The 27,410-nt window shown below is 40.7% G+C and overlaps 1 protein-coding gene across 1 annotated transcript in view; it reads right to left on the bottom strand.

The window, feature by feature from the left end:
* Positions 1 to 27,410, bottom strand: part of GABRG3 (gamma-aminobutyric acid type A receptor subunit gamma3) — an 812,145-nt gene that overhangs the window by 721,989 nt on the left and 62,746 nt on the right. The window contains exon 3 of the mRNA XM_061159587.1: positions 6,315 to 6,382. Within this exon, the coding sequence (XP_061015570.1) occupies positions 6,315 to 6,382 (68 nt within the window). The remainder of the gene's footprint in view (positions 1 to 6,314; positions 6,383 to 27,410) is intronic.

Here is a 27,410-nt window from a genome sequence, read left to right as displayed (position 1 = left end):
AAGTGAAGAAGAACTAAAGAGCCTCTTGATGAAAGTGAAAGAGGAGAGTGAAAAAGTTGGCTTAAAGCTCAACATTCAAAAAACTAAGATCATTGTGTCCGGTCCCATCACTTCATGGCAAATAGATGGGGAAACAGTGGCTGACTTTATTTTTCTGGGCTCCAAGATCACTGCAGATGGTGATTGCAGCCATGAAATTAAAAGATGCTTACTCCTTGGAAGGAAAGTTATAACCAACCTAGATAGCATATTAAAAAGCAGAGACAGTACTTTGCCAACAAAGGTCTGTCAAGTCAAAGCTATGGTTTTTCCAGTAGTCATGTATGGATGTGAGAGTTGGACTATAAAGAAAGCTGAGCACAGAAGAATTGATGCTTTTAAACTGTGGTGTTGGAGAAGATTCTTGAGAGTCTCCTGGACTACAGGGAGATCCAACCAGTCCATCCTAAAGGAAATCAGTTCTGAATATTCATTGGAAGGACTGATGCTGAAGCTGAAACTCCAATATTTTGGCCACCTGATGCGAAGAACTAACTCATTTGAAAAGACCCTGATGCTGGGAAAGACTGAAGGCAGTAGGAGGAGAAGGGGATGACAAAGGATGACATAGTTAGATGGCATCATCGACTCAATGGACATGAGTTTGAGTAAGCTCCAGGAGGTGGTGATGGACAGGGAGGCCTGGCGTGCTGCAGTCCATGGTGATGCAAAGAGTTGGGCATGACTGAGCGACTGAACTGAACTGAAGGTATATTGAAAGGTGTCCACTGATTGAAACATGAAGATCAAAGGGATGGAAATAAAACCATAAGCATAAGGAACAAATGGGACTTGGGAGAAATCCTTAATGGTCACAGGACTGGAGCCCTAGAACATGAAAAGAGAGAAATCGAAGGTTATAGAAGCAATATTTAAAGAAATGGAGGGTAGTGATGAACAGAGGATTTTCAGGGCACTGAAAATACTCTACACAATACAGTTATGGTGAGTACATTATACATGTCATCATACATTTGTGAAAATCCATAGAAGGAACATGACCAAAAGTGAACCCTCATGTAAACTATGAGCTTCACCTAATAATAATGTGTCAGTATCCATTCATCACTCATAACAAAATGCACCACAGTAATGGCAAGATGTTAATAATACAAGGAACACATGTGTGTGTCTGTGTGTGTGTGTGTGTGTGTTCGTGCGTGTAGAAGTATATGAGAACTCTGTGATTTCCACTCAGTTTTCTGTAAATTTAAAATTATGCTACATGAAATAAGTCAGAGTAAGACAAATACTCTATGATCATACTTATATGTAGAATCTTATAAACCAGAAATCATAAGAACAGAGTAGATCCATGGTTTCCAGGGATGGCAGGCAGTACTTATGGGTAAATATTGGTCAAAGTGTACAAATTTCCAGCATTGAGATAAGTAAGTCCCAGGGATAGAATATATAGCACAGTGACTACAGTTAACAATATGGGTATTATATACTTGATAGATGCTAAATGAGTAGATCTTAAAATTTTTATCACCTCACCAAAAAAACGATCATGCATGGCAATGAAAGTATGAAATAAGGTTACTGTTTCAATTATTCTGCAATACATAGGTATACACAATCACCTTAAACTTACATAACGTTATGCTGCTGCTGCTAAGTCACGTCAAGTCGTGTCCAACTCTGTGTGACCCCATAGATGGCAGCCCACCAGGCTCCCATCCCTGGGATTCTCCAGGCAAGAATACTGGAATGGGCTGCCATTTTCTTCTCCAGTGCATGAAAGTGAAAAGTGAAAGTGAAGTCACTCAGTCATGTCCGACTCTTCGAGACCCCATTGACTGTAGCCTACCAGGCTCCTCCGTCCATGGGAGTCTCCAGGCAAGAGTACTGGAGTGGGGTGCCATTGCCTTCTCCACATAATGTTATACATCAACGATATCTCAATGAGCTGGGAAAAATTCTAAACTGCTCTAAAAACAAAGTCTATTAATATTTTTAATAAAAGGAAAATTATCCCAGCATCAGACTCACCCCCTTGAGTGAGTCTCACCCCTTCCATCTCAAGTTTCAAGCCCAAGCTACAGCTCTCTAGGTGCCGCTGCTGCATGTTCTGATGACCACAGACACAGTGGGCTGGAGTCAGAAACACTGCTCCAGGGTCTCCATCCGATCAGCTCCAGCCCCTCCTCACCAACAAGTCCGAAAGGCAGTGTCTTCTCTACCATGATCTCACAGAATTCAGACAAGACAGGCCTTACAGGACAGAGTAGGCATCAAAACATTAGTTTTCTTTGTTCTATTCCAGAAAGGTCTCTTATGGTAAATATTCTCAAAAATAAATTCTCAAGTTCCCTTGTATGCAGCTTTCATACAAGGCTTGAAACAAATCATGGGTGATTCTGTGAGGAACTGTGCACATTTAGATATGCTTCAACTGCCACAATGACAAAGACAGAGGATGTGATTGAAGCTTACAAAAAAATAAAAAAGGTTCTCTTCAACCCATCTGAATCATTTCTAATCTCTCTGTTAACTAGAAAAAGCATAAACAACTTCAGGAGACACAAGACAATGGAAAACATTCTGTTAAGGAAGTGACTGAATGCAACTTCATTTTATTTAGCAGGGAGGAGAATGTCTGAAATTGAAACTTCAGTATGAATACTATCGATAAAAGAAGCAGAAAAGTGGAAAGGAAAAGAGGAAGAAGAGGAAGAAGTCATTTTCTCTCTTCCCTTGATTGTTAAATTAATACTTAGAGGAAGTCATAAATTTATCAGGCTTTAGCTATCATCAAAACTGCAATAAAAATTTACATCATTAAATCCTGTACACTTCCCTAAATTGTGCCTTTCTCCCATAATGTGTTTTTTAATTTGCTTTGGTCTCTCTCATCTTCTTTTTTTATATTATTATTGCTGACTCAATCCCCAATTCCCACCTCAACAGTCAGTTCTCTACTTTTAAATTGCTTTTCTTTTTCATGAGGTCCACATCAAAGCACTTTACAATACTTTTGAAACTGTATCATTTGGTTTCATAGATACAGAGGGTAAATGTGATATACTTGGCAATGTGAGAAGAAGCCGTCTATCATTCTGACTTCTAAGCAAAGTGCTAGGAACACAAAGGCTGGAAGTCCTCATCCTTCAGGAAGCAGATGCAGAGAGAATGTTTAGGACAGTGGAACTACTCTGTATGATACTGTGATGGTTGAAACATGTTGTTACAGATTTGTCCAAACTCACAGATGTACAACATCAGGAGGGACTCCTAAGGTAAATCGTGGGCTTTGGGTGATGACGACATGTCAACGTGAGTTTACTGATTGTAACAAATGTTTTCACAGTTGGGGAGGCCATGCATGAGTGGAGGCAGGGAGAATATGGGGAATCTCTGTACCTTCCCCTCAACTTTGATGTGAACCTAAAAATGTCTTTTTACAACTAAAAATTTAAATTAAAAAAAAGGAAGCCCTTGCCTCCTGAGGCCTCTGAAACCTCCCTCAGGGGTTTGCACATCCCACCCGTTCAGGAAAGTGAATCTGTCTTTGCTCTGACCCCCTGGGCATCAGGATGGCTCGTTTATGAATCTGGATTTGAACCAATCTCTCGTGAAGTCTGACCTGCACTTACTCAGACGGAAGTGTCCACACGCTCCCCAGTGCAGAGTCTGTCTGGGGCAGAGCTGAGGGAAAGCCAAACTCTCAGCACACACGGCCTCCGAGTCTCAGTCCCCACATTTCCCCAGCCCACCCACCCCACGGCTTCAAACATCAAGTCAGCCAGTCCCCAGTGGCGTCATGTATCTGCTGTCCTGCTTTTTCCTGCCGACTTCCCACTTGTCCCACCTGGCCGAGCCCCGCCTATGAGTCTCATCTCAGGCTGAGAAGACCTCATCAGAGAAATCTATCCTAATTGCAGTGGGCCTTCCAAGGGGGTGTTGGCCATTAGCAGAGCCCTTATCACCCTGTGGGGACTGGTGCTTATTTTTAACCTCCTCTCCAGCCTATGATTTTCACACAGAAAAGTCTATCAATTCCAGCAGCAAAGACTGATTCTGGGCACAAATTAGATCTCAAGGTCACAGGAGTTCATGAAAATCCCTAGGTATGCAAATTCAAGCAACTGTTCTTGAAACAATTTTATGACTATGTGTCTTTGGAGGCACTTCTGTTTTAGTGTTACACATAAAGCAGTGTCTGAATAAAGCATTATGGAACTAATACAAGTAAATAAAACTTCAGAATGGGAAATAAACTGAGAAACTGACTACTCAGTCAGGGAAAGGCAGAGTTGACAGTCACAGTTTACATTTCACAATCTGCAGCCAATAGGCTGTGTGGGGTGAACCCTCTTTTATTCATTTCCCCTCTGTCCTAGTGGACCATCTCCAGTGTATGGATGACACAGGGGATTTTTTTAAAGTGAGTGACCCATAAATAGAATTTCAGCCCCACATGGAACCTTTATATCATCAGAGAAAAGATGAGTACTTTTAATATCGGGCAATGAAAAGAAACAATTTTACTATTAATTTTGGAAGGATTCCTTCCATCCACAGAACTCTGCAATGAAAGGAAGGCTTCTTAAGCTGGCATTATGCAATCCCCCTTCAGCCTCACGCATCCCCTGAATCCAGGAGCCACTGTGCAGCAGGAAGCATAAAGAAGAGCCCAGTGTTGGGTCGCTGGCCCACAAAGCAAGTGCCTGCTCCAGACGTTCCACACTCTGGTTGGGGAGGCCCCCTCTGGCCTACAATGCCTGGAAGGGGACTCTGACACTAGTGGACTCCAACATTCCAGCACCTTCCTAAGAGCCAAGCACTCTGTACAAGAAAGGACTTCTACACTGGGAACAGCTACTTCTGGAGCTCTTTTTGCTTATAAGTATGTGAAAACATACTGAAAACTTTATTCAGGGAAGTCACACACATACTTGATCCCATATTTTCTTTTTCCTGTTTAAAAAACAGGCAGTAGTATATTTACCCCCAGGAAGACAGAAGTATAAGCTGAGTATTCTCAGATTCTTTTCTGAGAAACACTGAAAGGCAGGTCTTTTGGACCTTGAAAAAATGAACTAAAATTAAAAAACTGTCATTTATATTCATCCCTAGTTTTAATGACGTGAGACATGGCTAATGACTGCACATAACATCACCTGGAAATCTACATACAGTACACAACATGTGAACAAGATGGGGATGGACAGTATTGTTCAAGCACAAAAATGGAAACACATATCAATGGAATAGGATAGAAAACCCTAAAATAACACCATGCACTAATGGTCAATTAACCTATGACAAAGGAGGCAAGACTACACGATGGTGAAAACACAGTCTCTTCAACAAATGGTGCCAGGAATACTGGACAGCCACATGTGAAAAAATGAAAATAGATCATTCTTTAACTCCATACACAAAAATAAGCTCAAATGGATTAAAGACCTAAATGTGACACTGGACTCCATATAACTCCTAGAGAAGAACGTTGGCAGAACACTGTTACATAAATCACAGCAACATATTTTTTTGATCCATCTCCCAGAATAATGGAAATACAAACAAAAATTTAAAACGGGACCTACATAAACACAGAAGATTTGCACAGCAAAGGAAACAATAAACAAAACCAAAAGACAACCCACCAATTGGGAGAAAATATTTGCAAATGATGTTACTCATAAGGGATCAGTCTCCAAAATTTACAAACAGCTCATGACACTTAACAGCATCAAAACAAACAACCCACTCAAAAAATGGGCAGAAGATCTAAATAGACATTTCTCCAGAGAAGGTATACAGATGGCCAACAGACACATGAAAAGACGTTCAACGTCACTAATTATTAGAGAAAAGCAAATCAAAACCACAGGTATGACCTCACACCAGCCAGAATGGCCATCATCAAAAAATCCACAAACAGTAAATGCTGGAGAGGGTGTGGAGAGAAGAGACTCCTCCTACACTGTTGATGGGAATGTAAGCTGGCACAGCCACTATGGAGAACAGTATGGAGGTTCCTTAAAAGCTAAACACAGAGCTATCATAAGACACTGCAATTCCATTCCTGGGCATACAACCAGAGAAAAACATGGGATGAGATACTTTTTAATCACTACTGGTGTCGCAATCTCTACTCCTTGAGTTTTACCACTTCCAGTGTTTGAACTTCCAATAAGCGCTACATATTTAACAAGTCAATTGTGAGTTTAAACTTGCATGATAAATCTCGAACAGAAATCCACAATAAGAACGTAAGCAAGAACTGATACAAAGACCGTCAGATCAGAAAAGAAGCTTCTTACCATGTTTATTGACGACACAGGACCAATGCTGTTAACGTAGATGTCAACATCAATGACAGTGGGTTTTACTGTGGAGAAAACACATGTATGTTAGTGAATACAGTGTGCCAGAGAGCACGCCTCACCTTCCTCTGAGTCACACGCTGACAGCTCAAGAGCGTACGGGGAAGTGGTGGATTTTTCTTTGGGACCGGCATGGTAGTTACAATTCTTAAATGATGAAAGATTCTCACTCACAGTTAGTAAATTTAATTGTAAATAAACAGGGTATTTATACACTGCAAGTTGACAGTGACAGATGACTATGATACTCTAAAAGTCTTTGTTTAGCTGATTATACCACAGAGAAAACATAAAAAGGTAAAATATATGACATCACATAAGAAATGTCAAAGTTATGCTATGAAATCAAACCTAAGTAATGCGTAATACTGGAGAAGGAAATGGCAACCAACTCCAGTGTTCTTGCCTGGAGAATTCCATGGACAGAGGAGCCTGGTGGGCTACAGTCCATGGGGTCACAAAGAGTCGGACATGGCTGAGCCACTCACACACTCCCACACAATGAGTAATATCAGGGACAATTCAAGCTATTCATCCATTACTTTGGTGCAACTCAAAGCAAAGATCTGGAGAACACATATACCAAAAGAGATTAAGAAATATTCATTGTTATCATTATTAGGTAAAGACACACACATATCACAGATTTCAAATTCTGCAACCCAGGAAAGAATAACACTTCAGTAAGTCAAGAAATTACCATTCCAACTATGAGGGAGTAAAATTCATATAACAAAAAACTGTAATATCTAACTGTGCATCATAGGTAAAATTAGCTCATTTAACCTTAAAGAAAGTCAGTTTCCCTCTCCTTGGCGGAAATGGAACTTGGAAGACCAGTAATAAGATTCCCAAAACAAACTCCAAGTCAGGGGTCTGTGCCACTGAAAAGGAGGTGCCTTCCTTTCCCCAGCACTCAGCAACTGATTGGTACAGGGGAGAAGAACACCAATTTCAGAGTATTTCTGCCCTAGAGGAAGATAAACAAGACTCCTGAACCTTTGCATATAAACAAGGCATTTCTATGGAAACAAGAGTGTTTGTATCAGCAATTATTTCAATGAGCTTCCTCCAGTTTCACTAAATAAGTAACCATTGATGAGTGGCACCTGTAAGCTCAAATCTGTTGTTCAATTACATACCCAGCAGTCTGCAACCTGAGCCATGTTGTACAGACCTTCATGAAAATAAAAATAATGAACTGGAGTCAACTACTCTATCTGTCAGCACAACCAAGCTGTTCAGAGCTGTTGGCATTTGGGAAAACACCCCAAAATGATTCTATGAACTATGTACATAGGGTTTAAATTTTATAAAAGGACTATTCTGCATTTTAAACTGAGCTTTGCTAACTACTTTGAACAGCAAGTAGCATCTTTCTTCAACTTAATTGGATTCAGCAAATATTCTGTCTCCAAATGCTGCATAACCTTATTAATGTTATACAAAGGCTGTGTTAAGTCAGTCAGTTGAGGACCTACTTTTTGCAAGAGAATTTTTCTGGTTGTTTCATGGTATTTACCAGACTTAGGTGTCTAAAGCTTTTAATCACATTAAATAAAAAGGACCTACAGATGTAAAGCCTTAACAACTTGAAGTGGGAGGTGTCCAATAAGTATTTAAGTGCATTAGTATAATAAAGGTTTTAAGAGAAGAGTTTGGAAAACACACACACACAAAACCTGGGAGAAAAGCTGTTTTAAGCAACTTCTCCTTCAAGCAGTGTCATGCTGAAGTAAAAGGTGTCTTTAGGAAAGTAGCCCTGGTGGCATTCAGGAAACAGGGAGGCCACAGGAGGCTCAAGATTTACAACTCAAGGACTAGTGATTAAGCCATAACAAATGATCTTCAATAGGATGTCAAGGCCATTCAGTAGGGAAAAAAGTATTTACAACAAATGGTGTTATGTAAACTGGATACCCACAAGCAAAAAAAGGAAGTTGAACCCTTACACAATATAGAAAAATTAACTAAAAATGGATCAGAAACCTAAAGGACGGTTTGAAACTACGAAATTCTTCAAAGAAAACACAGGAGAAAAGCTTAATGACACTGGATTTGGTAATGATTTCTTATATATGACACCAAAAGCACAGGCAATAAAAGAAAAAAATAAACTGGCCTACATCAAGATTAAAGAGTCCAGTTTATATTTTTGCATCAAGGGACACAATAACACAGTGGATTGCTGCTGTTGTTACTTAGTTGCTAAGTAATGTCTGACTCATCTGTGACCCCATAGACTGTAGCCTGCCAAGCTCCCTGATTCATGAGATTTCCCAGGCAAGAATACTAGAGTGGTTTGCCATTTCCCTCTCCAGGAGATCTTCCCCATCCAGGGATCAAACCCGCATTTCCTGCATTGGCAGGCAGATTCTTTACCACTGAGCCACCTAGGAAGCCCAACACAGTGGACAGGCAACCGGTAAATGGGAGAAAACATCTGCAAATCATGAATGTGGTAAGTGGTTGATAGCCAAAAAATAAAAAGAACTCCCACAACTCAACAACAAATAAGGAAAAGAATCTGACTTAAAAATGGGTAAAGGACTTAAGGCACTTCTCAAAAGAGACATACAATGACCAATAAGCACATGAAAAGATACTTAACATTATTTGTCACTAGGGAAATGCAAATCAGATCAGCTTCATATCGATTATGATGACTGCTATTTAAATAAAAAACAAAACGATAAACAAATGCTGGCAACAACGTGTAGAAAATGAAAACCTTGTGCACTGTTGGTGGGAATACAAAATGATGCAGGCACTGTGGAAAACAGTATGGTGGCTCCTCAGAAAAACTGAAAATACACTACCCTGGGACCCAGCAATTCCACTTCTGGTTACATACCCAAAGGAATTAAAATCAGAGACTCAAGCGTATCTGTACATCCATGTTCACAGCGGCATTATCTAGTGTATCTAGGGCCAATCTAATGTAGCATATGCACCTGGAATATCACCTAGCCTTTATGTGCTTGCTCACATAATGGTCAGTCAGGTGCAGCTCAGGACAGGCTCAGGGAAACAAAGTTAATTCACTCTGGGGTCCTAGAGACAGGTGGTATGGCATGCTTTGCGGGCCTACATGGGAAAGACATAACAGTAGTCCAGAGGGAGAAGACAGTGCAAAGGAGGGGATGCTCAGGCCATGATCTCAACAGAGGTCTCTGAAGAAAAAGGTGGGATAAACAACACAGGCCAGCTAGTTTGGGTAGCTTAAATAACTCCTGTGGGCTTGCAGCTATACACGTGGTTTCCAGTGGCCTGGTACCAGGTCTTGGGATAATTAGAACACCTGAGTATCATCTCCTGGGGTGTAAGAGCCACCACGTAGAGGAGATATGACTCTGGATTGGATAGACTGTATACTCAAAGCCCTGCTCCAAGCTGGCCCCTTGCCATCACTAAGAACTGGCTAACCCTGGAAGGGGCAGGAGCTGCCCAATCAGGAAGTATTTTTAAGATATCAAAACATCACAATACACAGAAAGATTTAAATGTATATGTATGTATATGTATAGACAACAGACTGACACATGCTATAAACCCGGATGAAGCTTGGGCACATCACACTGAGCGAAGTTAGCCAATTACAAGCAGACACACTGTGCTTGCACTTATGTGAGGTGCCTAGGGTAGTCAAACGCACAGAGACGGGAGGGAGGATGGCGGCTGCCAAGAGCTGGAAGGCAGAGACAACGCAAAGATGGTGCGTAAAGGACACAGCTTCAGCTACACAAAATGAAGACTGCTAGAGACGGATGGTGGTCACGGTTGCACAATAACCTGAATGTACGTAATACCACTGAGATGCACACTTGACAGCGGTTAAAATAGCAATTTTTATGTTATGTGCATTTTACCAGAAATTTTTTAAAAAGATTAAGCCCTGGGTAGTTGGGAGAAGGATGAAGAGTTACACAGATGCACAAAAGTCAGGAATGAGGAGAGAAGGGATGGCAATTTTCTGAGTGAAAAGGAATGCATTCTATTGAGGAAGAGCATAAAATAGGATTGATGGAATTGAATCCTCTGCATTTAGTTCAAAAATGAATTCACTTTCAAGTTTTCATTTGATTTCTACCTTGGCAATCTATTTGGAAATTCTATCATGGAATTCTATTTGAAAATCACTACTTCCTAAAAATTCAGAATTTGTATATTTGAGAAGAATCATACTCATAAACTGTGCAATATAAATGAACACTGCAAAGCTGCCTAGGGTGAGTTTTGCTAACAGTCAACCACATTTGTTCCCTCAAAAGACTGACGACACCCAAAGAGGAATTATATGGGCTATACTTTCTACTTGCCTTTGCTACAATACCAATGCCGATTTTTGTTTGGTTGTGTTTCTTTGCCCCATCCTGAACCTTCTCATTCTAGAATTATCAATCATGAGCTGAGAAAATGACCCAGAGACCAAGACAGGAAATGGCCTCTTGGTCACAGTGCCCTTCTCACAGTGGCAGGACTGTCTGCTGACAGGTCCAGAGACACAAGGCTGACCTCTGTTCTCCAGATTGCCACTTAGAGCCTGGAGGCGAATAGACTCTTTATCTTACTTATTGCAGACACAGAAACACACACACACACACACACACACACACACAAACTCATCATGGTAAAAAGTAAATAAATTATATTTTAATGAAAAACATTCTTGACATTATATTTTAGTGAAAAAAAATTCTTGATGTCAATCTCTTTGGGGCTAGACAGTCAAAACCACATATAACATAGTGTTGTTCAAGTGCTAAGTTGTTTCTGATTCTTTGTGATACCACAGACTAAAGCATGCCAGGCTCCCCAGTCCTTGCATATCTTCTGGAGTTTTCTCAAATTCATGTCCGTTGAGTTGGTGATAATATCTAATCATCTCATCCTCTGCCACTCCCTTCTCCTTTTGCCTTCAATCTTTCCCAGCATCAGGTTCTTGTCATTGAGTCAGCTCTTTGTGTCAGTTGGCCAAAGTACTGGAGCTTCAACTTCAGCATCAGTCTTTCCAGTAAATATTCAGGGTTGATATCTTTAGGATTGACTGGTTGGATCTCCTTGCTGTCCAAGGGACTCTCAAGAGTCTTCTCCAGCACCACATTCAAAAGCATCAATTCTTCAGTGCTCAGCCTTCATCATGGTCCAACTCTCACATCAGTACATGACTAAAAGAAAAACAATAGCTAAGAGAAAAAGAACTTCTGTCTGCAAAGTGATGCCTCTGCTGTCTAGGTTTGTTATAGCTTTCCTTCCAAGGAGCAAGTGTCTTTTAATTTCATGACTGCACTCACCACCTGCAGTGACTTTGGAGCCCAACAAAACAAAATCTGTTGCTACTTCCAATTTTTCCATTTCTATTTGCCATGAAGCAATGAGACCAGATGCTATGATATTTGTTTATTGAATGTTGAGTTTTAAGCCACCTTTTTCACTCTCCTCTTTCACCTTCATCAAGAGGCTCTTTGGTTCCTTTTCACGTTCTGCCATTAGAGTGGTATCATCTGCATATCTGAGGTTACTGATATTTCTCCCGGGAATCTTGATTCCAGCTTGTGCTTCATCCAACCAAGCATTTCACATGATGTACTTTGAATATAAGTTAAATAAACAGGTTGACAATATACAGGCTTGAGGTACTCCTTTCCCAATTTGGAACCAGTCTCAAAAACAACAGAATGATCTGCTTGTTTTCAAGGCAAACCATTCAACATCACAGTAATCCAAGTATATTCCCAAAGCACTGATGCCAAAGAAGATGAGGTTGAATGGTTCTATGAAAACTTTCTAGACTAACACTAAAAAAGATGTCCTTTTCATCACAGGGGACTGGAATGCAAAAGTAGGAAGTCAGGAGATACCTGGAGTAACAGGCAAGTTTGGCCTCAGAGTACAAAATGAAACAGGGCAAAGGCTAACAGAATTTTTCCAAGAAAATGTACTGGTCATAGCAAAGACCCTCCTCCAGCAACATAAGAGACAACTTTACACATGGACATTAACAGATGATCAATATAAAAATCAGACTGAGTATACCCTTCACAGGCAAAGATGGAAAAGCTCTACCCGGTCAGCAAAAAACAACACTGGAGCTGACTGTGGCTCAGATCATCATACTAAATCTTCTATCCCAAGATAATGAAATATCTTTCCACTTCCTCGACTCATCTTAGATTTCTTTTATTAATGTTCTATAGCTCACCAACCCCTTCATCGATCGCTGCCTCATCATGGAAAAGGAGCTTGCATAACTCAGTGAAGCTATGAGCCATATCATCCACAGCCATCTAAGATGAATGGGTCATAGTGGAGATTTCTGACAAAACATGGTCCACAGGAGGGAGAATGGCAAACCACCTGAATATGCATGTGATGTGAAACTGGGTTTAGAAAAGGCAGAGGAGCCAGAGATCAAATTGTCAACATTTGTTGGATCATAGAGAAAGAAAATTCCAGAAAAACATCTACCTCTGCTTCACTGACTACACTAAAGCCTTTGACTGTGTTCAGTTCAGTTTCAGTTTCGATGCTGTCATGTCTGACTCTTTTCAAGCCTGTGGACTACAGCACACCAGGCTTCCCTGTCCATCACCAACTCCTAGAGCTTACTCAAACTCAAGTTCATCGAGACAGTGATGTCATCCAGCCATCTTATCCTCTGTCATCCCCTTCTCCTTCTGCCTTCAATCTTTCCAACATTAGGGTCTTTTCCAGTGAGTCAGCTCTTTGCCTGAGGTGGCCAAAGTATTGGAGTTTCAGCTTCAGCATCACTCCTTCCAATGAACACTCAGGACTGATCTCCTTTAGGATGGACTGGTTGGATCTCCTTGCAGTCCAAGGGACTCTCAAGAGTCTTCTCCAACACCACAGTTCAGAAGCATCAATTCTTCAGCACTCAGCTTTTTTTATACTCCAAATCTCACATCCATACATGACTACTGGAAAAACCACACCTTTGACTAGATGGACCTTTGTCAGTAAGGTAATGCCTCTGCTTTTTAATACGCTGTCTAGGTTGGTCATAATTTTCTTCCAAGGGGCAAGTGTCTTTTAATTTCATGGCTGCAGCCACCATCTGCAGTGATTTTAAAATTCAAGAAAATAAAGTCTCTCACTGTTTCCACTGTTTTTCCATCTATTTGCCATGGAGTGATGGGACCAGATGCTATGATATTAGATTTTTGAGTTGAGTTTTAAGCCAGATTTTTCACACTCCTTTTTCACTTTTATCAAGAGGCTCTTCAGTTCCTCTTCACTTTTTGCCATAAGGGTGGTGTCATCTGCATATCTGAGGTTATAGATATTTCTCCCAGCAATCATGATTCCAGCTTGTGCTCCATTCAGCCCGGCATTCCCCATGATGTACACTGCATATACTTTAAATAAGCAGGGTGATAATATACAGCCTTGATGTACTCTTTCCCAATCTGGAAAAAGTCTACTGTTCCATGTCCAGTTTTAATTGTTGCTTCCTGACCTGAATACAGATTTCTCAGGACGCAGGTAAGGTGGTCTGGTATTCCCATGTCTTTAAAAATTTTCAGCAGTTTGCTGTGATCCACACAGTCAAAGGCTTTGGCGTAGTCAATAAAGCAGAAGTAGATGTCTTTCTGGAACTCTCTTGCTTTTTCGATGATTCAATGGAAGTTGGCAACTTGATCTCTGGTTCCTCTGCCTTTTCTAAATCCAACTTGAACACCTGGAAGTTAATGGTTTACATACTGTTGAAGACTGGCTTGGAGGATTTTGAGCATTACTTTGCTAGCATGTGAGATGAATGCAATTGTGTGGTAGTTTGAACATTCTTTGGCATTACCTTTGCGATTGGAATGAAAACTGACCTTTTCCAGTCCTGTGGCCACTGCTGAGTTTTCCAAATTCACTGGCATATTGAGTGCAGCACTTTCACATTATCATTTTTAGGATTTGATATAGCTCACCTGGAATTCCATCACATCCACTAGCTTTGTTCGTAGTGATGCCTCCTAAGGCCCACTTGACTTCACATTCCAGGATGTCTGGCTCTAGATGAGTGATCACACCATCATGGTTATCTGGGTCATGAAGATCTTTTTTGTATAGTTCTTTGTGTATTCTTACCACCTCTTCTTTATATCTTCTTATTCTGTTAGGTCCATTCCATTTCTGTCCTTTATTGAGCTCATCTTTGCATGAAATGTTTCCTTGGCATCTCTAATTTTCTTGAAGAGATCTCTAGTCTTTCCCATTCTATTGTTTTCCTCAATTTCTTTGATCACTGAGGAAGGCTTTCTTATCTCTCCATGCTATTCTTTGGAACTCTGCATTCAGATGGGTATATCTTTCCTTTTCTCCCTTGTCTTTAGCTTCTCTTCTTTTCTCAGCTATTTGTAAGGCCTCCTCAGACAACCATTTTGCCTTTTTGTATTTCTTCTTCTTGAAGACAGTCTTGATCACTGCCTCCTGCACAATGTCATAAACCTCCGTCCATAGTTCTTCAGGCACTCTGTCTATCAGATCTAATCCCTTGAATCTATTTGTCATATCCACTGTATAATTGTAAAGGATTTGATTCAGGTCATACCTGAATAGTCTAGTGGTTTTCCCTACTTTCTTCGATTTAAGTCTGAATTTGGCAATAAGAAGTTCATGATCTGAGCCACAGACAGCTGCTGGTCTTGTTTTTGCTGACTGTATAGAGCTTCTCCATCTTTGGCTGCAAAAATGTAATCAATCTGATTTCAGTATTTGACTGTGTGGATCATCAAAAACTGTGGAAAGTTCTTAAAGAGATGGGGATACCAGATCATCTTCCTGTCTCCTGAGAAACCTGTATGCAGGTCAAGAAGTTCCTATATGGAACAACTCACAGGATCAGGATTGGGAAAGGAATACAACAAGGCTGTTTATTGTCACCCTGTTTATTTAACTGAGTACATCATGAGAAATGCCAGGCTGGATGAGTTACAAGCTGGAATCTAGATTGGTGGGAGAAACATCAACAACCTCAGATATGTGGATGATTCTGCCATTCTAATGGCAGAAAGCAAAGAGGAAATAAAGAGCCTCTTGATGAGAGTGAAGGAGGAGAGTGAAAAGGCCAGCTTAAAACTAAATATTTAAAAAACTAAGATGATGGCATCCAGCCCCATCACTTCATCACAAGTAGAAGGGGAAAAGGTGGAAGCAGTGACAGTTTTCCTCTCCTCTTCTCGAGTTATAAAATCACGTTGATGTTGACTGCAGGCATGAAATCAGAAGGCAATTGCTTCTTGGCAGAAAAGCTATGACAAACCCAGACAGTGTATTAAAAATCAAAGACATCACTTTGTGGACAAAGGTCCATATAGTCAAGGCTATGGTCTTTCCAGTGGTCACATGGGGTTGTGAGAGCTGGACCGTAAAGAAGGCAGACAGCCAAAGAATCAAAGCCTTCAAACTGTGGTGCTAGAGAAGACTCTTGAGAGTCTCTTGGACAGTAAAGAGATCAAAACAGTCAATCTTAGAGGAAATCAACCCTGAATACTCATTGGAATGACTTATGCTGAAGCTGAAGCTCCAATGTTCACCTGACGTGAACAACCAACTCATTGGAAAAGACCCTGATGCAGGGAAAGACTGAGGGCAGAAGGAGAAGATGGTATCAGAGGATGAGATGGCTCGATGGTATCATCGATGCAATGGACATGAACTTGGGCAAATGCCAGGAAATGGTGAGGGACAGGGAGGCCTGGCATGCTGCAGTCCATGGGGTCGACTGGGCGACTGAACAACAATAATTCACCATATAAGTCTTTCATCTCCTTGGTTAGGTTTATACATAGGTATTTTATCTTTTTTAATGTCATTTTATTTTTTATTTTCAGTTGGAGGATAATTGCTTTACAGTATTGTGATAGTTTCTGCTGTACGTCAACATGAATCAATCATGGGTACACCCATGTCCCCTCCCTCCCAGCTCCCACCCCATCCCATTCCTCTAGGCCCTCAGAGGCACCAGGTTTGAGCTCCCTGTATCATGCAGCAAGTTCCCACTGGCTGTCTGTTTTACCTACAGTAATACACATCTTTCAGTGTTACTCTTTCAATTCGTCCTTCCCTTTCCTTCCACCATTGGGTCCACAAGTCTGTTCTCTGTGTCTGCATCTCCAATGCTATCCTGCAAATACATTCATCAGTATCATCTTTCTGGATTTCCATGCACATGTTAATATACGATATTTGTTTTTTCCATTCTGACTTATTTCACACTGTATGACAGGCTCTAGGTTCATCCACCTCACTAGAACAGATTCAAATGCAATCCTTTTTATGGCTGAGTAATATTCTATTGTATATATGTAACATAATTTCTTTATCCATTCATCTGTTGATGGACATCTAAGTTGCTTCTGTGTCCTAGCTACTGTCAGTCATGCTGCAATGAACACAGGGGTACACGTGTCTCTTTCAAGATGTCATCTATCCTGGAGAATGTTTCACGTGCACTTGAGAAAAAAAGTCAAACCTACTATTTTTGGATGAAATATTCTGTGGATATAAATTAGGTCCAATTGGTCCAACATATCATTTAAAGCTTGTAGTTCTTTATTAATTTTCTGTTTGGATGATCTGTTGTTTTGAGTGGAGAGTTAAAGTCTCCCACTAACACTGTGTTACCGTCAATTTCCCCTTTGATATTTGTATTTGCCTTATGTATTGAGATGTTCCTATGTTGGGTGCATTATATTTATAACTCTTGCATCTTCTTGGATGCAAGATCTCTTGATCATTATGTAGTGTCTTTCCTTGTCTACTGTAATTGTCTTTCTTTTAAAGTCTATTTTATCTGACGTGAGAACAGTTACTCCTGCTTTCTCTTGACTTCAGCTTGCATAGAATATCTTTTTCCAGCCTCTCATTTTCAGTCTGTATGTGTCCTTAGGTCTGAGGTGGGTCTCATGTAGACAGCATATATAGGGAGTACATCAGCCAATATGTGTCTTTTGCTGGAACATTTAGCCCATTTACATTTAAGGTAACTAGTGATATGTATGACCCTATTACCATTTACTTTACTGTTTTGGATTTGTTTTCATAGACCTTTTCCTTCTCTTTTGTTTCCAGTCTAGAGAAGTTCCTTTAGCGTTTGTTTTAAAGCTGGTTTGGTGGTACCGAATTCTCTTAACTTCTGCTTGTCAGTAAAGCTTTTGATTTCTCCTTTGAATCTGAATGAGATCCTTTCTGGATAGAATAATCTTGGTTGTAGGATTTTGTTTTTGTTTGTTTTTTTTTTCCTTTCATAACTCTAGGTATATCCTGCTACTCCCTTCTGGCTTGCAGAATTTCTGTTGAATGATCAGCTGTTAGACTTATGAGATCCCCTTGTATGAAACTTGCTGCTCTTCCCTTTCTGCTTTTAACATTTGTTCTTTGTATTTAGTTGCTGTTAGTTTGATTAATATGTGTCTTGGCATGTTTCTCCTTAGGTTTATCCTATATGAGACTCTCTTGGCTTTCTGGAATTGGGTGGCCAATTCCTTTCCCATTTTAGGGAAGTTTTTGACTATAATTTCTTCAAATATCTTCTCATACCCTTTGCTTTTGTCTTCTCCTTGGACCCCTATGATTCAAATTCTGTGTGTAATGTTGTCCCAGAGGTCTCTGAGACTGTTCTCATTTCTTTTCATTCTTTTTTTCTGCTCTGCTTCATTTATTTCCACCATTCTATCTTCCAGCTCACTTGTCTGTTCTTCTGCCTCAGTTATTCTGCTGGTGGTTCCCATGAGTGTATTTTTAATCTCAATTATTGTGTTGTTCATTGCTGATTGCCTATTCTTTAGCTCTTCTAGGTCCTTGTTAAAGATTTCTTTTATACCTCAATCCATGCCTCCAGTCTATCTATGCCTCCGTTTTATTTTCAAGATTTTGGATCATCTTTACTATCATTACTCTGAATCATTTTTCAGGTAGACTGCCTACTTCCTCTTCATTTGTTTAATCTTGTGGGTTTTTAACAAGTTCCTTCATCTGCTGCATATTTCCCTGTCTTTTCATTTGTTTAATTTACTGTGTTTGGAGTCTCCTTTCTGCAGGCTGGAGGGTCGTAGTTCCTCTTAATTGTGGGGTCTGCCCGCCATGGGAGGGCTGGACTGGTGCCTTGTGAGGGTTTCCTGGTTGGGGGGACTTGTGCCTGTGTTCCGGTGGATGGAACTGGATTTTGTGTCTCTGAGGGGCAGTGGTGTATCCTTAGTGTGTCTGAGGGTGTCTATGGGTTTGGCATGGCTTTAGGCAGCCAGTCTTCTAATGTGCAGAGTTGTGCTCCTGTTTTGCTGAAAAATGGTGCGTGGAACCCATCACTGGATCTTGCTGGCCTTTCAGTGGGGTTTGGTCTTAGTGTTGAGATGGAGGCCTTTGGGAGAGCTCCTATCAACTAATGATCCATGGGGCTGGGATTTCTCCGGTGGTTCAATGTTCTGGATCAGGTTTCCCACCTCATGGGTTCAGGCCTGATCCCTTACTGCAGCACCAAAACTTCACAGGTCACACAGCACAGAAGACAAAATCCTAAGACGATCAGTGAAAACAATGCTCAACATCCCAGAACACTCAGAGAAACTCACACCAAAGTCCTCCAACATTTCTGAAAAGTTCTCTGAGCCTGTCGTGGGCAGTGTGGGGTCAGCTCGACCTCAGATCTGGCCTTGCTACATCCAGTACTTGCAGCATTAGGTACACTCCCAAAGTCCACAGCTGTCACCAAAGTCTACAGTCTCAGGCTAACTGTGGGGGTTAAATCTGCAGCACCCGCAGCTTCAGGAGCTAACTCTCCTTCTCTCCTTCAGTCACACAGCTCCTTTGGTTTAGGGCCTGCCTCTTCTCGTAGGCCACCGTTGGGTTTCTGTTACCTTCCCAGACATGAGGGGCGAACGCCAAGGCTTGTTAGAGCTCATGTGCTCACTCGGGCGAGGGAGACAGAGGGGAATGGCATCCACAGGTGGGGTGTACCAGGGTGTGCTTGTAGCAGTATAGGCTTCGCAGATGTTGTTACAGACTGAGGCAGGTCGTGCGCTCTTCCAGAGGAAATGGCCCCAGGTCGTGTGTCTCTAGGAAGACCAAGCTGACTAGGCTTCCATCAAGGCATGGGTGGTAACCTGTACCTGTTCACAGCCTGGTGGCAGCTGCCACCTCTGGGGTCAGGACCGAAGTGGTGGCATTTCATCTGCTACCTCAGGCACCCTCCTTGGCTTTGGCACTGGCTAGTGGCTTATGTTTCCCCCTCTGGGATAGTAAACTACAGTCAAGTCTAATGCCATTGCTGGTGCTCCTAGTGGTTTTGCAGGCTTTGGCAGTCTCTGGGGCACACAGCCACTGTCTGTGAGTGCAGGGAGTTAGCGTCCTGTTGACAACATTATTTTGTCTGACTGGGATGCCCAGTCTTCTCTCTGGACTCCCTCAGCTGTGTCATACTAGCCCCGTCAAAGGATCCTCAAAGCAACCAATACCGGTCCTCTCCCTGGGGTCCAACACCCAAGCGTGCGCCTTGGCACCCTGCCCCTAACTTCTGCCATGGGTGCAAGCATCTGAGCTTCTTCTCAGCTAGGAAATGCTGTTCGGCAATGAGGTCTGTGATGATCTGTCTCCATTTTGCCTTCCAGACAACCACTGTTGTGCTCCCCTCTGAGGTTCCAAAGCTCCCTCCTGTCCTCACCTGTGAGGGGGTTTCCCAGTGTATGGACACTTTTCCTCCTTCACTACTCCCTCCCCAGGGCACAGGTTCGCATCCTGAACCCCTTTGTCTCTTTTTCCCCCCTCTTTTTCCCTTTTTTAGAAAAATGTATTTATTCTTATTTGAAGGATAACTGCTTTAAAATATTGTGTTGGTTTCTGCCATATATCATGAATCAGTCATAGGTATACATTTGTTCCCTCCCTCCTGAACCTCCCTCCCACCTTCCACCCCATCCCACGTCTCTAGGCTGTTACAGAGCCCCAGTTTGAGTTACTTGAGGCATACAGCAAGTTCCCACTGGCTATCCATTTACATATGGTAGTGTATACGTTTCCATGCCACTCTCCCCATTAGTCCTGTCCTCTCCTTCCTCCCCCCGCCTTGTGTCCATAAGTCTGTTCTCTATCTCTGTATCTTCACTGCTGCACTGCTAATGGGTTCATCAGCATCATCTTTCTAGACTCCATGTATATGCATTAATATACAATATTTGTCTTTCTCTTTCTGACTTCACTCTGTATAATTGCTTCTAGGTTCATCCACCTCGTTAGAACTGACTCAAATGTGTTCCTTTTTATGGCTGAGTAATATTCCATTGCATATATGTACCACAGCTTCTTTATCCATTCATCTGTCAATGGACATCTAGGTTGCTTCCATGTCCTAGGTATTGTAAATAGTGCTGCAATGAACATTGGGATACGTGTGTCTTTTTCAACTTTGGCTTCCTCAAAGTGTATGCCTAGTAGTGGCATTGCTGGGTAATATGGTAACTTTGTTCCTAGCTTTTTTAAGGAATCTCCATTAACACACCACTTACACCAATGGACAGATCATCAAAATTGAAAATTAATACAGAAAATTAATAAGGAAACACAAGCCTTAAGTGACTTGATGGACCTAATAGAACATTACATTCAAATGCAGAAGAATACACTTCCTTCTCAAGTGCACATGGAAGATTCTCCAGGATAGACCCCATCTTGTGTCACAAATCAAACCTCAGGAAATTTAAGAAAATTGAAATCATAAAAAGCATCTTTTCTGACCACACTATGAGACTAGATTTCAATAACAGGAAAACAAGCTATAAAAACACAAACACATGGAGATTAAAAAATACTTTTCTAGGTAACAAACAGGTTACTGAAAAAATAGAAAGGGAAATTTAAAAATTCCTGGAAACAAGTAACAATGAATACATGACAACCCAAAACCTATGGGATGCAGCAAAAGCATTTCTAAGAGGGAAGTTTATAACAATATAATTCTACCTCAAAAAACAAGAAAAATGGTGAACAGACAACCTAACGTTACATATAAAACAACTGGAGAAAGAACAAAAAACTCCAAAGTTAGTAGAAGCAAAGAAACCATAAAGATCAAAGCAGAGATAAATGAAGGAAACAGTAGTAAAGATGAATAAAACTAAAAGTTGGTTCACTGAGATGATAAACAAAGTTGACAACCAACCAGTCTCATCAGGAAAAAAAAAAAAGGGAGAAGAATCAAATCAACAAAATTAGAAACGCAAAAAAGAGAGGAACAGACAATGCAGATATACAAAAGATCACAAGAGACTATCACAAGCAATGATATGCCAATAAAATGGACAACCTGGAAGAAATGGATAGATTCTTAGAAAAATTAGAACTTCCAAAACTGAACCAGGAAGAAATGGAAATTACAAACAAGCCAATTACAAGCACTGAAATCAAAACTGTGATTAAAAAAAAAAAAATTCCCCCAAAACAAACGCCCAAGGCCAGATGGCTTCACAGGTGTAATCTGTCAAACATTTAGAGAAGAGCTAATGCCTATCCTTCTGAAACTCTTTCAGAATACTGTCTCTTTTTTATCTTTATCTTTTGCTCTACCTCGTTCTAAGGAGATTGGCTTGCATTTTAGGAACACTGGGGTCTTCAGTGTTCTGAACGTGTCCTGCATAAGTTGTTCCATATGCAGATGAATTTTTGATGTATCTGTGGGGAGGAGGGTTATCTCCCTGTCTTATTCCTCCACAGTCTTGGAAGTTCTTTCATTGGTGCAATTTTAAACAGAATTATTTTTTAATTTCTCTTTCTATGTTTCATTGTTAGTATAAAGAAATGCAACAGATTTCTGTATATTACTCTTATATCCTGCTACCTAGCTGAATTCATTTATCAGTTTAATAGTTTTTATGCAGACCTTAATGTTTTCTATACCTAGAATCATGTACTCTATATATAGAAAATCATGATTTTAACTTATCATATTTACTTGGAATTTACATGTTAAATGTTCACATGAAATTAAATATCACAACAGGAAGAATGATTCTTTAAGGTCTCTTGGAAACTGACAGTGATTACTGGCTGACTCAAGTGGTCAGATGGGCAAAAGGCTGAAAAGAGATCATCTAAGACAAGGACGTTCCTGAAAATAGGCATCTGTTATAACAGAATTTACATTAGCTCTCTGAAAGTGGAAAAGCTGAAAGTGACATTGGGAGAACACACCATTTATATTCACTTAGAAATAAGCAAGAAATAGACAGTGACAGATACAATTTAGGTAGACTATAGAGCTGGTCAGTGTTGACAGGGACAGAACTGTGCGTGCAGTGACTGTAGCTGTCCACAGAAGGCAATTCTAATGAGCTACTCCAGGCTGGCAACAGTAGGGGTGAGGGATGGAGACCCCACAGAATGCTGAGCAGTTGTGCTACGTGGGTAACAGGCAGGGGAGAACACTGCCTGGCCATCAGCCTGAAAAGAGAGGCTCTGTTCTAACCAGTTCCATAATCCTGAAAAGCTTCTTAAGATCTCTGTGCCTTAAGTCTCCGTGTATCAAAGATGAGCCAATGATAGAATCCAATTTATGAAGGGGGCTCAGAGTGAGTGGTTGGATTATTGTGAAGTAAATAGTAGTTACTCAGTTAATTTTTTGCTATGGCTTCTGGGGGTCTCTAAAATTAAGACACAAAAGAATGCCAAAATCTTGCATTTGTCATTCTCTCCAATAATATTTATGTCTAAATGTCACCCTGGTCTCTTAAAGTTTTACTTTTCATAAGTTTATATATACTGATAGAAAAAATTACATAGCAACAAATGAATAGAAAATATATATATATATAAATAATACCAACTCACATGCCCATGAAGGTTAAATAGAAGTGCTGTTCAAATACTGGGACTCTCCCTTCCAATTTTCCTCTGCTTTTGAAGAAAGGGAGTGGGGCTCATCTGCTGTTGGTCCCTCCACCTTATTGCCCACTTCCTTTACTTGAACTGAGAGTCCCCCAGGGCAACGTGATGCATGAGGCAGATTGACTCCCCCACCCGCCATCGCCAGCTTCCCTTCCTCCCATCCTTCTGCTGACACCCACAGACAAAAGTTTGTTAATATATATTAAATGGCACCATAGTAAGAATTTCTCATTTAATTACTATATAATACTATTTTTATTTCCATTTAAGGACGGGAAGCTAAAAAATGATTGAGGAGGTGACTTACCAAGGATTCTGCAGCCTCACAGACACAAACTCCCAGAGTTTCACTCTCAACCTCCCAGAGACTTAACTTTGGTAATGAAGCTTAAAGGGATTCTGGGGAACAACGACTCCAGTGAGAGCTTACCACCACCACCACTACTATCACAAATAATCTTTTCAGGCTCTTTGTAAACTCCAAATACTCTGTCTCTGAGGCTTATATTAATTTCATCTATATAATCTCAATGGAGATGTGTTTTCAAATGCTCTTCTCCAGCTTGGAGAATACTAGGTTATGAGGATGGGTGGATGAAAGGATTTGGGTAACAGGTTCATAGAATGTACAAACTTGTTAATATTATATTTTTGCCAAGACCCTAGGTCCATGCAAAAGTGTCTGACATAGCTTAGTGCAAGAGAATTTAGATGATTAGTCAATGTTTTGGGTCCCATGTCAGCGTACATCATGAGAAACACTGAGGTGGAGGAAGCACAAGCTGGAATCAAGACTGCCAACAGAAATATCAATAACCTCAGATATGCAGATGACACCACCATTATGTCAGAAAGCAAAGAAGAACTAAAGAGCCTCTTGATGAAAGTGAAAGAGAGTGAAAAAGTTGGCTTAAAGCTCAACATTCAGAAACCTAAGATCATGGCATCTGGTCCCATCACTTCCTGGCAAATACATGGGGAAACAGTGGAAACAGTGGCTGACTTTATTTTTCTGGGCTCCAAAATCACTGCAGATGGTGACTGCAGCCATGAATTAAAAGACACTTACTCCTTGGAAGGAAAGTTATGCCCAACCTAGACAGCATATTAAAAAGCAGAGACATTACTTTGCCAACAAAGGTCCATCTAGTCAAGGCTATGGTTTTTCTAGTGGTCATGTATGGATGTGAGAGTTGGACTATAAATAAAGCTGAGCACCAAAGAATTGATGCTTTTGAACTGTGGTGTTGGAGAAGACTCTTGAAAGTCCCTTGGACTGCAAGGAGATCCAACCAGTCCATCCTGAAGGAGATCAGTCCTGGGTGTTCATTGGAGGGACTGATGTTGAAGCTGCAACTCCAATACCTTGGCCACCTGATGCGAAGAGTTGACTCATTGGAAAAGACTCTGATGCTGGGAAAGATTGAGGGCAGGAGGAGAAGGGGATGACAGAGGATGAGATGGTTGGATGGCATCACCAACTCAAGGACATGGGTTTGGGTGGACTTCGGGAGTTGGTGATGGACAGGGAGGCCTGGCATGCTGTGATTCATGGGGTTGCACAGAGTCGGACATGACTGAGAGACTGAACTGAATTGAGGGTTCCTGTCTGGTCAGTTCTGACTTGATTACAGTGTTTAGAGCTAATACCACCTCCACTAATCTCAGTACTATGGACTCAACTCTAAATTCTCACTTCTCTTCAATCAGCCTTTAGGTGTGTGATCTCAAGAGAGCCAAGAAGAGCTTACAAAGATCAAGAAAAAAACTGCCATCATCTCAGACCTTTGTCAGACCTGACAGTAATATGGAAAAAGGTAAACAGTGAGATTCCACATTTGCATACACTCAAATAAAATGTTTTATTAAAGCAGGCAATTTGAGAATTAACATTCTCAGAAGAAAGAAAAGAGCATTGGGGTTAAAGTTCAGAAGATAGAGTTCAGAACCACCAGCTCCAACCAGTAGGTGCTTCAAAGCTCATATCTACATTTCCAGCTATTAAAAGAATTTAGTGGTAAGAATATAAGAGAATTGAAAAAGTACCCAAAAAAAAACCTCTTATAATGTCACAAATTTGACTCTGAAGCAGTCATATGACCTTATGAAAGTAATTTAAATTTTCTGGAACTCATTTTCCCCACTGCAAACTGAGTGTTTGAAGTAAGTTTTCCTTCCAGCTATGGACTGTACTAGCTACAACAGGAAAGATAACACTATGGACTCCTTTCACAATGGCACTTTCTCCTTCAGGCTGCATTCATCAATAGAGTTTTCAGTCTGTAACACACCTGAAAAGCTAGCTGCATCACACCTTTAAACAGTGAAAAGACTGAGGATGACATGGGAGCCTCACACTTGGCAGATCTCACTGTATGTCAAATTCCTAATGGTGACACCAGCACAATGGCAGAATAGAAGCCCTGATCCTTGTCTCCACAGAGAAGGCAACTTAACAATACCTGAACCAACTGCCTTTGCAAGAAATCTAAAAGCCACTAAAAGACTCCAGCACCCCAAGCAGACTTGACATCAACTGCAAGGAGTCCAGGAGAAAAATTCAGGTCACGCTCTCACCAAGGCCCTGCTCCCTGACATTGACAGAAAACACTGGGTGAAAACTCCCAGTTCTCAACTTCTCCCTGAGAAAAGAAAGAGAAAAGTGTAACCAACACACATCCAATGTTCTGACTCCTGGGAGGACTGACCACGAGACTGGTTTCTGTCTTGCCTGAATTTCAGCACTAACAGGATGGGGACACAAGGTTGAGGACTGCTGAGAACAAAAACCATTAACAGGTGTGGCCAGTCGGTAGAGTCTGCAGTAAGGTACACAAACACCAGCGGGAACTCCTGGGTCAAACCAGCAAACCTCTTCAACTACATCACACTCAGAAGCTCAGCAGTTTGATAGGGAATAGGGATGCACACAGAAGCCCAGGGAGCCTGACACCCTGAATCTGTACACTGTATTAGGTAGCAGAGTCATTTTCACAATATTGATTCTTCCAACCCAGGAGCATGGAATATCTCCATCTGTTTATGCTGTTTTTTTGTTTCTTTCATCACCGTCTTGTAGTTTTCTGTATACAGTTCTTTTGTCTCCTTAGGTAGGTTTATTCATAGGTATTTTAGTCTTTTTGTTGCAATGGTAAGTGGGATTTATTCCTTAATTTCTCTTTCTTATTTTTCATTGTTAGTACGTAGGAATGCAAGTGATTTCTGTGTATTGATTTTGTATCCTGCGACTTTACTAAATTCACCAATTAGCTCTAACAATTTTCTGAAAGTATCTTTAGGATTTAGCCCTATGTACAGTATAAAAATATACTGTATATACAAATACACTGCAGATACAGTATACAAGTATACTCATCTACAAACAGACTTTTGCTTCTTCCATTCCAATCTGGATTACTTTTACTTACTTTTCTTCTCTGACTGCCGTAGCTAGGACTTCCAAATCTATGTTGAATAGCAGTGGTGAGAGTGGACACTCTTGTCTTGTTCCTGATCTTAGAGGCAATGCTTTCAGGTTCTCACCACTGAGAATAATGTTTGCTGTGGGTTTGCTGTATATGACCTCTGTTACATTAAGGTAGGTTCCTTCTATGCCCATTGTTTGAAGAGTTTTTATCATAAATTGGCACTGAATTCTGTCAAAAGCTTTTTCTGCATCTACTGAAATTATCATGTTTTTTATCTTTCAGTTTCTTAACATGATGCAGCACATTGATTGATTTGTATATATTGAAGAATACTTGCGTCCCTGGGATAAAACCACCTTGATCATGATGTATCATCTTTTTAATGTGTTGTTGAATACTGTTTGCTAAAATTTTGTTGAGGATTTTTGGATCTTTGCTCATTGGTGATACTGGCCTATAATTTTCTTTTTTTGTGATGCCTTTAGTTTTAGTATCAGGGTGATCATGGCCTCATAGAATGAGTTTGGAAGTGTTCCTTTCTCTGCAAATTTTTGAAAGAGTTTGTCTTGGAAGGTTGAACTTTTCTAAGAATCTGTCCATTTCCAATGGCATTCTTCAGACAACTAAAACAATAAATTTCACGATTCATATGGAAACACAAAAGACCCAAAACAGCCAATGCAATCATGAGAAAGAAGAATGGAGTTGGAGGAATCAACTT

Source organism: Dama dama, chromosome 13 (genome assembly GCF_033118175.1).
Source record: "Dama dama isolate Ldn47 chromosome 13, ASM3311817v1, whole genome shotgun sequence".
NCBI classification, from domain to species: domain Eukaryota; kingdom Metazoa; phylum Chordata; class Mammalia; order Artiodactyla; family Cervidae; genus Dama; species Dama dama.
This window is presented reverse-complemented; position numbering and strand designations above follow the sequence as displayed.